Genomic DNA, 12,836 nt, shown 5'->3' with positions numbered 1-12,836 from the left:
AGGGGTTTGGTCCTTGGCTCCTTTTTTGCCTTAACTACACACCTTTCTGAGGGTAGGGCTTCTTAAAGTGTGGTTATGGATCACCTGGACTGTTATCACTTGGGTTATATTAAAATTGTAAATTCTTGGGCCAGAATTCAGACCTACTGAATTAGTCCTACCCCATCTTTAAGTGGGGCCCAGGAAACAATTTTTAAACAAGTTTTTTTTTTTATGTATATGAAAAATGAAATGTGTGAACCACTACTTAAGCTTATGCTCATTTTCACCATTTTAACTATCAGTGATACGCTTATAACTAAAAATTATATATCCAACTCTGCCCCCTCTCTAGAACTCTTCCAGGAGTTGTCTCTAGGCACCTCCACTTAAATCTCATAGGCATAAACTCGAAATGCACAAAAGAGGTCTTCCCAAACCTACTCTTCCTCCTCTGTTCTGTTCATTTTTTTTTAAGTTTTATTTATTTTGAGGTGGCAGGGAGGGAGAGAGAGGATCCCAAGCAGGCTCCGGGCTGTCAACACAGAGTCCAACACGAGGCTTGAGCCCACAAACCATGAGACTATGACCTGAGCTGAAATTAAGAGTCGTATATTCAACCAACTGAGCCACCCAGGCATCCTTTTCTCTCTTTCAATCAACAGTATCACCTTTCACCCTGCAGTCTAGTTCAGAAACCTGGGATCATTCTTGACACTTCCATTTCCTTTATTCCCATATCTAAAGAATGTTGATTCTACCACCTGAATATCTTTTGCATGGATCCCCACCCTATCTATTCCCAGCCACTGCCCTGTTCTGGGCTCTCATCTTTACATCTCCAGGACTGTCACAGTAGACTTCTAACTGCAGGATGCCCTTACCTTTCCAAATCCTCATTCCACAGTATTATCTTTCTAAACGTAAATTTATCAGCTCTCGCTTAATTTCAGCCAAACTGCACAACTCCAGAGGCTCCACTGCCCAGAACACAAAGTCTCCCAACTGGTATCTCCACTGTTCTCACATGCACCTCCTTCAGTGGCTTCCCAGTACCTGCAGAATAGTTTTAGCTCTTCACACTTCAAATGAAGCCTGCCCTATTCCAGCCATTGCCAAGCTCTAACCTAACATCTGGCCCTCCCACCACTACCCTCATCCTTTGTGTTCCAGATTTGTTTTTCTATAGGTGTTCCATTTGTCCAGGATGCCCCCTTTGCCTTCATCAGCTCAGTACATCTTTTTCTTCAAACTCCAGCTAAGGTGCCCCTCCTCTGTGAAGATTCTCCTGAGTTCTCTGGCAGAGATGATCATTAAAGCCAACTCTGATCTTGTACCAGTCTATGTTTATTATTCCACTTTCCACTAGACTTTGAGCAACTAACTCCTGCTAACTCTTTTATCCCCTGAAAGGTTGCTTGGTAGATGTACCTGAAATTGAAATGGGCCCAAATAAGTCAAGGATGACTCTACAGTTGGACCCTGGGTACCTAGAAGTACTTAGGCTTCCATCAGTAGGGGCAAGGAAATCAGAAGAAGTAACCGTTTAGTGAGGGAAAGGGTGAGAGACACTGGTTTCTGTAACAAACATGCTGAGCTTAGCACTAAGGCAGAATATCTAGGTGGACAGGTCCAACTAGGAAATGGAAATACAATATGCAAGTTCCAGGGAGAGATCGAGTAGGACCAGAGTGATGGATCTAGGGGAAGCTGAAGCTGTAATGGTTGACGAGATAACCAAGAGAGAATAATAAGCTAAGAGAAGAAGGCAAACAGCATTCTGAAAATCATGAGGCAAGAGAAAACGACAAAAGGACAAGAAAATACCAGGAGAATGTAATGTTAGGAAAGGTGACGGAAAACACTTTCCAGAAGGAAGGGAATTAAATTCTCTAGGAATGACTGAGGTTACCTGGTTTGAAAATAGTGCACTGGAGAAAAAAAAGTTTATAGACAGTATCTTTTCACCCTAAGCAGTGAAAGTATTTACATTTACTTAAAGCAACCTAAATGTTGGTTTTCCTTGACATAAAGTTAAAAGTTCAAACATCAAATTCTGTTGGGGTTCTCCATGCACATATCCAGCATCAGAGACCACAGCACACCCCTAAGGGAGATCACACAGCTCTCTGACTACACAGTCAGAGCCATTCAGAATAGTAGACAGAAAACAAAGTCAAGGTAAGTAAAATCTGATCTGGGTTATACCTGAAATAGGACCCAACTGTGCCATTTTCCCTAGCCATGGGAGAGGTTCTGGGCCAGGCTCAAAGAGAGACATCATGAGGTTTGATTTCTTCTTGCTGTCAGCTTGGGAGTAGAGCATTCCATGCCATTCAGGACTAGATGGAGAGAAGATGGAAGACCACAAGAATGTCAAGCCTGGGACTGTAAAGTTAACAGCTTGGAGCCTGGAGTCTGCTTCAGATTCTTTGTCTCCTTCTCTCCCTGCCCTCCCCCTCTAGCACTCTGTCTCTCTTTCTTAAAAATAAACATTAAAAAAAAAAATCACAAGGGCAGCAAATAGCCACAGAGGTCGGAAGGAGTAAGGGCTGCAACCTATGTTTCAGCTGCCTCCTTGAGTCATTCACAGCAACACCAACACAGGGAGTACTTCTAACAAAGGGCACAAAGCCATCACCCAACTCCGTTCCCGCCTCTCAAGGGGCCCCAAGGGATTCTCATATTCAGAGCCAGTACAAGTAACTCAGCAAACTAATACCTAATAAGAACTGTATTCTTCTTTTTGGACTAGGTAATTTTAACTCAAGTAGAAATAGAGCTTCATTTGAGTACTCCTAATCTCTTCATCTTCTATACCAGTCAACCCCAGGTGATGGCCAGAAGATGATCAGTCACCTCTTCTTTCCTAACAATAAGTATTATAGAGAGGGAAGCAGATGGCTTTGCAAATTTCAAGACTGCAGCACACGTGAAAGCTAGAAAGGTTTTCCTCATAGGGAAGGGTTATAGCACAGTGGTTATGAGCATGGGCTCTGGAGTCAGAATGCATGAGTTAAGAACCCTGGCTCTTTGGTTTACAAGCTGTGTGACCCTGAGCAAGTTCCCTGACCTCCCTAAGCCTCAGTTTCCTCATCTATACAATAGGGATAACACTATATACAACTGTTGTTGTGAGGGATTTAATGAATACATGTAAAGTGACTACAGGAGTGCCTGGCACATAATACAATGTTCAACCAATGTTCTTGGCATCTTTTTTCATTTAGTTCTACCTCCTCATTTTATAGCTAAGGAGGCTGTGAATATTGCATAAGATCTCACAGCAAGCAGTAGCACTGTTATAACTAAGTCCAGATTTCCTAGATAAAAATAGAAAAGAGGAAAATAGAGAAAGGATATAAAAGCAATATAAATAAAAAAAGGCTCACTCTATACTGACTTTAGGGGATGACTTAAAGAGCAGTTTAGAAGGTGATGGTAGGTGGGAAGGGTATGGCAGGGAGAGGAAAAAGATGACAAGAATATTTCTATTTCCTTCAGAAGAGTCTAGGAAATCCTTCGCTTTGTAAATTGATTCTCCCTTTCATTCAACCAAAGGTAAACAAAATTTCTTACCCTAATTGAACTATTGCCACCATTCCTTCCACTTTTAGGCTGCCATGGAGCAGGACACAAAAGTTGGGTATTTTGCCTGCAATCTGATTGGCTGAGTTTTCATCTTCATTGTCATCAGTTATTCCAGTACCCACCTCATCACCTTCTGTGAAAAGAAAACAGGTCAGACTGAGATTAGCTACAAAACTCCCAGACCCCAATTATACTCCTAGGCTGTTTCTAGCCTTGGAAGGAGAGTATTTGCTTATAAAGGAATATTACTTATAAATTGCTTATATGGGAATAAATAAGAAAAATTCTTATTCTGGTTTTCTTATATCCATATAAAAACCCATTTTCCCATATTATATGAATTCCATTTATATGGAACATCCAGAATAGGTGAATCTATTGAAACAAAAAGGACATTTACTGGTTACCTGGGCTTGAGGGATATGGGAAGCTAGGGGTTGACAGCTAAAAGGTTCCTTTTATGGTCGTGAAATTAAAACAGCAGAACCAGTTTCTTAGTATATTAGGCAACATTCAATTTTTATATAAAAAAAATTTTAAGCTTATTTATTTATTTGAGAGAGAGAGAGAGAGACAGAGCATGCGCATGTGAGTGGAGGGAGAGGCAGAGAGAGGAGAGAGAGAATCCTAAGCAGGTTCTATGCTGTCAGCATGAAGCCAAACATGGGGCTTAAACCCATGAACAGTGAGATCCTGACCTAAGCCGAAATCAAGAGTCAGACACTTAACTGACTGAGCCACCCAGGTGCCCAAGACATTCCTTTTTTTTTTTTCTTTAAATGTGTATTTTTTTAAACAATTTTTTTTTTTCAACGTTTATTTATTTTTGGGACAGAGAGAGACAGAGCATGAACGGGGGAGGGGCAGAGAGAGAGGGAGACACAGAATCGGAAACAGGCTCCAGGCTCTGAGCCATCAGCCCAGAGCCCGACGCGGGGCTCGAACTCACGGACCGCGAGATCGTGACCTGGCTGAAGTCAGACGCTTAACCGACTGCGCCACCCAGGTGCCCCTCTTTAAATGTGTATTTTTGAGAGAATGTGAGCAGGGAAGGGGTAGAGAAAGAAGGGGACAAAGGATCCGAAGCGGGCCTGGCACTGACAGCAGACAGCCTGATGTAGGGCTCAAACTCACCAACCATGAGATCATAACCTGAGTCAAAGTCAGATGTTTAAATGACTGAGCTACCCAGGCCCCCATTCCATTTTTAAAAAATCCAATTCAGTAGGGGTGCCTGGGTGGCTCAGTTGGTTAAGCATATGACTTTCGATTTCAGCTCAGGTCACAATCTCATGGTTTGTGAGTTTGAGCCCCACATCAGGCTGTGCACTGACAGTGTGGAGCCTGCTTGGGACTTTCCCACTCTGTCTGCCCCTCCCCTGCTCATGCGCTTTCTCTCTCTCTCTCTCAAAACAAATACATAAACATTAAAAAATTAAAAAAAAAAAACCTGATCCAGTAACTATTCCTTTCCCCCAATTCTTCAGATCATAAGGTGCTTCATCTTTATAACCAAAATAGGAAAAGAACTCACCTTTGTTAAGTGCTATTGGTAGGACCAGATGTCTGGACAGAACTGGGGGACTAGAAATATCAGCTATATCAATAAATCCCACTATTTCCAAATCTGAAAAAAAATGGAATCAACACAATTAATTCATGCTATAGGGAAGTACATTATTTTCTACGTACTAGATTTCACAAATACAGTACTTAGGTGAGGAATTAAGATGCGCTGACTAGGAATGCTATTAGAAGTTTCTCTGGATGGGGGCACCTGGGTGGCGCAGTCGGTTAAGCGTCCGACTTCAGCCGGGTCATGATCTCACGGTCCGTGAGTTCGAGCCCTGCGTCGGGCTCTGGGCTGATGGCTCAGAGCCTGGAGCCTGTTTCCGACTCTGTGTCTCCCTCTCTCTCTGCCCCTCCCCCGTTCATGCTCTGTCTCTCTCTGTCCCAAAAATAAATAAACGTTGAAAAAAAAAAAAATTAAAAAAAAAAAAAAAAGGAAGTTTCTCTGGATGATTCAGAATTTGCATTTTAAATAGCTGAAGAAATAATACTACCTGCCTTTCATTTAATGATTTAAGTTATAAGACAAATCAGCTAGACTTTATTTTTATGAGGCTAGGTCCCCAGCCAAGACAAAAGCTTCAAGGTTGAATCCCTGTTTAGTCAGGGATGCTCTGGTCAGCAGGGGGCATCGCAGTGTAGCACGTCCACCAAGCCACCGTCGCAGGAGGAACTGCCATCCTGGGACAGTAAAGCTATCATTAAAAACATTTCTGTGAGAAAGAAATATATTATCTATAAACCCAAGGTAGCAGTATAACCATGACAATGATTGCTTTATAGAAGCTGTATTAAAGACCATGGGTATTTGTTGAAAACCTAATAGGTAAAAAATGAAAGTTTTATCCCAAAGTACTTTTCTTTTTAAACTTTATTTTCTGATTATATAAATAGTAGAAAAACTTGGAAAAACACTGAAAATTGTAAAGAAGAAAAGTCAGTCGTTCTTCACCGTCAAAGGAAACGTCTCTTAATATTTTATTGAATTGCTTTTCAAGTCTTTCTTCTAGGCACAGACATACTCATATTCTCAAAACGATTTTTAAAAAAATCAAAGTCACAGTGAGTACGTTGTACTTCAAACACACCAGGAAATCTGCTTCTCTGGAGAGTTGTTGTCATTACCTTCTTCAGCTTACTAACAAATGAATCAGCATAAAGCAGTTACATATTTTTCATTTGAGTAGCACAAGGCCTGCATTTTATTTTTTTAATTTTTTAATTTTTTTTTAAATTTTTTTTCTTTTCTTTTTTTTTTTTTAATTTTTTTTTCAACATTTATTTATTTTTGGGACAAAGAGAGACAGAGCATGAACGGTGGAGGGGCAGAGAGAGAGAGGGAGACACAGAATCGGAAACAGGCTCCAGGCTCTGAGCCATCAGCCCAGAGCCTGACGCGGGGCTCGAACTCACGGACCGCGAGATCGTGACCTGGCTGAAGTCGGACGCTTAACCGACTGCGCCACCCAGGCGCCCAAGGCCTGCATTTTAAAGTGGCTTAAAACAAGAATAAGCTATGGACAAAGATCTTGGACCAAAAGTTTATATGGAAAAGAAAAGACCAATTCAAAGGTACTTATCAAAAGAGACAGGAGGGAGTAGAATCTAGATGGTCTGAAGGCAACAAAACACTTGACACAGCTTAACACAGTGTAGGAGCCACAGTGAGAGAGAGGGATGCCCTACTTCCAGACAGCCAGGAGCTTAAAGACACAAAAAATAAAAAGCCTCTGCACAGCCCTTCACTCTCAAGACTCCTTCAAATCTATACACCCATGAGTGAAATGAACATTTACTGTGCACTTAATTTTAATCATTTGTTGACTGAGCAATTATCTAGTAAACACCTATAAGCATCAGATACTGTGCTAGGCACTGAAGGGACAATGATGATATAACGTGCACCCACCACCTCGAGGGGTACACCTACCAATAGGAGACAATTCTCCTCTCCACTCTTGTTAGGTTTGACTCACTTTGCCAATCTCAGCTAAGCACAGCACTATCAGCACGAACCAGGTAAAAGCAGTAGCACATCTCTTCCTTTTAGTCATAATATAAGCACCAGGGCTGAAGGGGTACAGTATATCAGAGCAGAGACCTCAGAGAGACCATGATTCATCTAAAGATTTCCACGCACCTAGGCAATCAGAATTAGAGGAAGTGATTTGTCCAGATCACACAGGAAGAACCACACAGCCAAGTTTAGAAGCTAGCTCTTCACAGATGATCTTAATTATGATGCTAATCAATCTTAGTATCTCTTAAGAATTCAAGGATATCATCACTAGTAAATCTGGTCATGATTTCTAACTCTATTTAATTTGTGGGCTATAGTTATCTAGGATTGGAGATTAATTCATGACCTCACCATGAAAGATTACCAGCCTGCCACCCCTTAGGCAATGCTTCCTCCCACCCAAAATATACATACTGGTGATGACAACAGCACCCTGGTATGAGAACTTACATTTCTTTTCAATCCTCTTGGATAGAGAAGAGTGGAAGTCAGAAGTTACAAGAAAGTAAGGATGACAGAAGAACTAAGAAGGAAGTTAAAAAACACATTACCTGTGTTGATGACTTTAGGAATGGGATCGATTTCCTCATCTACAACAAAAGGCTCTGGTCTGGGGAAGACTTGCACATCAGCGGTTAGATGGCCGCACTTGAGAACAGCATGGAAAGGCGTATATGCTAGATCTATTAGTTTTCTAGAATATGAGGATTAATTGTTATTAGAAGAGTAATATGATACATATTTTTTCATGTAATTTTTTCAAGATGCTAAGTTTATTTTCCCTTCAAGTTGATTCCAAAACTATGATCTGACCATTTGTGAAATAGAACAAAGTCTGACACTTTTGGTGAGCAAATTTCAATCCTGAATAGCCCAAAAGCAAATTAATCTTTTGAAACTGCTGAGTCGTTGTAAGGAGGTCAATGTCTATAGACATCACTGATTCAGTCATGCCTAATTTAAAAGGGAATGAACTTTAAAAAATCACTACTACCATTAATTTTTACCTGACAATTGTGCAACTCGGGAAAAATAAAATAACAATTAGAAATAATGAAACAGATCTTAGAGTGGAATATCAAATTATAACAACAGATTGTAAGAAGGCAAAAAAAGCTCAAAGGATATACTCACCCAAACATAGACTGTACATTTTTCAAGCACAGGGGGCCATCAATAGTAAAAATCTGCCCTTCACCATTGTTTAAATCTATGAGACGTTCAAGGCAATCCAAAGAATCAGTACTCTGAAGCTACAAGGCAAAACAGATGACCCTTGTAAAGTGGCACACAATGACAGATTATTATCAGCACACCAAGGTCAAACCCATCACAACAACACAGCCAATAAGTAATAGAAATGATTTTTTTAACAATGTGAGAGAAAAATAACTATAACAATTTTGATTCAAGGTTACTAAGAGGAATGTTATATAAAATGATACCAGTAGAGCTATTTCATTCAGAAAGTTTTACAAAGATTCTCAGAAGTGACCACAGTTGGTATTTACAGTCTCTTTCCTCCAAGGCGTTTCTAACATCTTTTGGTGAGAACCATCATTATCTACATTCTACAGACAGAAAAACTGAGGTGAAGAAAGGTTAACTAACTTTCCCAAAGAAATGAGAAAAGCAGGAAGTAGAGTTTAATAAAACATGTATCAGTAGTGTTACTTTACTGAAAAAGTTCAAGCACACTTCTGTCAACATTTCTGGTGGAATGGACATAAGAATTCCTAAACGAGAGAAATGTCTTAACACCAAAACGAACATTTTGACTTTTAGGCATCTGAAGAGTCTCTGTGGGAAGTAGGACAAACAACAAGTCCAGCTATGTTTCCCGAGATGGGCAACCTCTAAACCTCCAAAGAGCATTACAGACCTAGAGTCTTTTCAAATATAATTTAGTGACCAGCCTCAGCTGAAACCAATGGAGTTCAATGCTATAGTATACACAATATTACTATTAATGGAATATACTAAAAAATAAATTCCTAAGATGTATCTAACCAAACTAAAAAGAACTTGGTATTACCTCCTCCAAATTTGCCATGCACATGATGTATAACTTAGATGGGAAAGGAAAAGGTAGTGGAAACCTGTTGCTCTCGCTTCGTTGACTGTGAGTAGCTAGGGAATGCCGCAGTGACCCTCTACCAATGCCAAGACAGCCATCTGTCACCAGAACAACCTGTTTGCAAAGTGTGAGAGGAGGTTTGTACATGAAATAACATATTTATTTAAAGCAGTCTCATTTAGCAATGTTTTCATTTCTCCCTAATTGCACCTACACTGAAAAGCCCATCTCTTCAGGGAGATAAGCAAGAAGGTAAATAAATCTCAAAAACATTTTGTCAAGTGAAAGATGACACAATGTAGGACTCTATATATGAAGTTCTAGTACAGATGCAACAAAGCTAAGATAAATCAAACAGGAGACTTCGGGTATAGGGGGATAATGACTAGAAAGGGGGTTGAGGAAACTTTGTTGGATAACGGAAATGTTCTAGATCTTTACTGGAATAGTGGTTACATAGGTGTATGCATCTGTCAAAACTCAGGGATATATATATATATATATATATATATATATATATATATATATATAAACTGTATTTTATATAATTAAACTAGTACCTACCTATGAATACTTAAAATCATATAATCAATTCTTACGTAATTGTATTAAAACTAGAACTCGATCTCTTAGCTAAGGGGTGGGCCCCTATGGCACTGGACATCAAGAATGACATGAGGATCTATTTTACGTGGACCTAGGAAATCTGAACCTTGACACTATTTTCAGAGATGTTAAACTCTACCTGGTCAATTAAAAAGACCAGTGTTTCAGGGGTGCCTGGGTGGCTCAGTCGGTTAAGTATCCGACTTCAGCTCATATCACGATCTCGTGGTTCGTGGGTTCAAGCCCTGTGTTGAGCTCTGTGCTGACAGCTCAGAGCTTGAAGCCTACTTCAGATTCTGTCTCTCTCTCTCTCTCAAAAAATAAATAAACGTTAAAAATATTTTTTTTAAATGACAACTGTTTTAAAAATGTATTCATAAAAGCCATTTAACCAGACATGTATAAGACCTTTAAAATACATTCTTAATCAACCTGCAATTTGAAAAAGCCTTCGAACTATACCAACAGTAGACAGTGGTTACAAATCATTTTCCTCATTGCTTCAGAGACCCTACAGGGTGGTAGACTTTCCAAGCATTCCAGAGGAGGATTGTTTTGGCTTTTCCTATTCTAGACTTGTACTTGATAAAACAGCCATTAAAGCAGTATTAGGTGACTACAACCATGTGAAGTACCAAGATTGGCCCTTGTTTCTAAAGCCCAAGAATGCTCAATGGCAGTCTCCTGGAGGGATGTCATCTTTTGGGAAGATAGTCAGTTTATTACAAGGCGATGTCCTCTTCTATGAACAAATTCTATATAATGATTTACTTCTGCCCCTACTTTTTTCAGATGCTTTGTGATAGTGGAAATATTTCATGTAATATCAAAATGAGACAGACTTCACTGAGATAATGAAGACATGGTCCAGCTGTCTAAAACCTTGGTTAATAAAACTCCATGTTAAAACAAATCTATATGATAGCAACGGATTATAAAAACAATCACTAATAACTTCCACACCTAGCACACTGTTTTGGACCTGATTCACTCCAAAACTCATCAAACAAATCTAAGTGGATCCAGGCCTAGCCCCATGACCTCAGGGTACAGTATATCTCAAATTCAGATTCTTCCTTTTGCAAAGGAAGAAAAAAATATTAAAAGGCAGAAGTCTGCATGGTACACAAGATCTTGCTTGTTACATATTTTCTGAATTTCTTCTCTAAAATGACTGAAGTAGCAAAGGAAACTGTGCTACCAGCTAGCTTCTAGTTCAGAAGATACTGACAACAAAATTTCATTTATTCAGGATATTGTTAGGACATTAGAAATTCTGTATGCACAGATTTACCAAATAAATGTTTATGAAGGTGCCAAATATGTTTATTTCTGAAAATAAACTGATCTAAAGGCATTTATGGCATTTGCTAAAGTGATTTAACCTTTAGTAGCAGCTCAGGGTCTTCATTAACCCATGAGTTCATACTCTGTAAAACAGGGTGGTTTGACAGTAAGAAAAAAACCCAAAAACCAAAAAAAAAGTTGGGTTCATGAGACAGACTTCACATGCAATAAAATTCACCCTTCTTAGTATACAGTTCTAGGAATTCCAACAACTGCCTTTAGTGAGCAACGACTTCTACAATCAAGATAAAGGCTAGTTCTGTCCCGTCACTTTCCATTCTCCCTTGTGCTTCATTTAAGTCAATCCCCTAACCCATCCCTCACCCCCAGGCAACCACAATCTTAAAAAATAAATACCAGTTATGCCAATGACACTACTAAAGAATCCATGTTTGACCATATAATAAAAAATCATAAACTATGGCACACTGCCTGTTTTCGTAAATAAAATTTTATTGCAACACAGGCTTTTCATTTATTTACTTTTTTTTTTTTTTTAATTTTTTTTTTTTTCAACGTTTATTTATTTTTGGGACAGAGAGACACAGAGCATGAACGGGGGAGGGGCAGAGAGAGAGGGAGACACAGAATCGGAAACAGGCTCCAGGCTCCGAGCCATCAGCCCAGAGCCTGACGCGGGGCTCGAACTCACGGAGCGCGAGATCGTGACCTGGCTGAAGTCGGACGCTTAACCGACTGCGTCACCCAGGCGCCCCTCATTTATTTACTTTTTATCTATGGTTGCTTTCATGCCATGACAGTGGAAATGAGTTGTCGTCACAGACATCTGCAACATCTAAAATATAGAAAAAGCTTGTTGGGGTGCCTGGGTGGCTCAGTTGGTTAAGTGTCCAACTCTTGATTTCAGCTCAGGTCATGATCTCATGGTTTGTGAGACAGCCCTGCAAAGCCTGCTTGGGATTCTCTCTCTCCCTCTCCCCAGCTCATGCTTGCTCATGTGTGTGCATGCGCTCTCTTAAATAAATAAAGTTAAAAAAAAAGAGAGAAAAAGAAAAAGCTTGCTGACTCCTGTTGTAGATTACTATAATTTTTCTGTTAGTGATTTTTTGTTTCCTCCTTTAAAATATGGTACCACTTCTCAAAGCACAAGCATATTCGTCATTGTATTTCTTTTTGTTTTTGTTTTGTGCTTCACAGATATTAGTTTTTACAAATTGAAGGTCTGTGGCAACCCTGCACTGAGTAAGTTTATCGGTGCCATTTTTCTAATAGTATTTGCTCACTTCGTGTCTCTGTGCCACATTTTGGTAATTCTTGCAATATTTTAAACTTTTTCATTATTGCTATCTTTGTTATGTGATCTGTGTCAGTGATTACAACTTTCAGTTGGCAGCATTTTAGCAATAAAGTATTTTTAAATTAAGATATGTACTTTTTTTTAGACATAATGCTATTATACACTAAATAGACTACAGTATAGTATAAACAATTTTATACATACTGGGAAAGCAAAAAATTCATGTGACTCACTTTACTGCAATATTAGCTTTATTCTGGTAGTCTGGACCGAACCCACAGTATCTCTGAGGTATGTCTGTACCTAATATTTATAGCAAACTTCCAATTCTCTTTTCATCTTAATACTCTGTTCTGATTTGATGCTAATATGGACCCTGCTGTGGACTC

At 39.5% G+C, this 12,836-nt stretch overlaps 1 protein-coding gene across 3 annotated transcripts in view; it reads right to left on the bottom strand.

Annotated features, from left to right (window-relative positions):
- The window catches only part of INTS14 (integrator complex subunit 14), a 31,097-nt gene that overhangs the window by 11,808 nt on the left and 6,453 nt on the right, over window positions 1-12,836 (bottom strand). For 2 of the 3 annotated variants that reach the window (XM_047074930.1, XM_047074929.1), the window contains exons 4-9: window positions 9,195-9,350; window positions 8,294-8,412; window positions 7,711-7,853; window positions 5,105-5,197; window positions 3,559-3,703; window positions 2,188-2,321 (exon numbers count right to left, since the gene is read on the bottom strand). In XM_047074930.1, the coding sequence (XP_046930886.1) occupies window positions 2,188-2,321; window positions 3,559-3,703; window positions 5,105-5,197; window positions 7,711-7,853; window positions 8,294-8,412; window positions 9,195-9,350 (790 nt within the window). The remainder of the gene's footprint in view (window positions 1-2,187; window positions 2,322-3,558; window positions 3,704-5,104; window positions 5,198-7,710; window positions 7,854-8,293; window positions 8,413-9,194; window positions 9,351-12,836) is intronic. The other variant, XM_047074931.1, reaches the window with a different exon arrangement.

This window comes from Lynx rufus, unplaced genomic scaffold, assembly GCF_022079265.1.
Source record: "Lynx rufus isolate CCGP_SWC_20201006 ecotype Redwood Valley unplaced genomic scaffold, mLynRuf1.p SCAF_13, whole genome shotgun sequence".
Taxonomy (NCBI): domain Eukaryota; kingdom Metazoa; phylum Chordata; class Mammalia; order Carnivora; family Felidae; genus Lynx; species Lynx rufus.
Note: the sequence above shows the minus strand (reverse complement) of the source record. Positions and strands in the feature narration are given on the sequence as shown.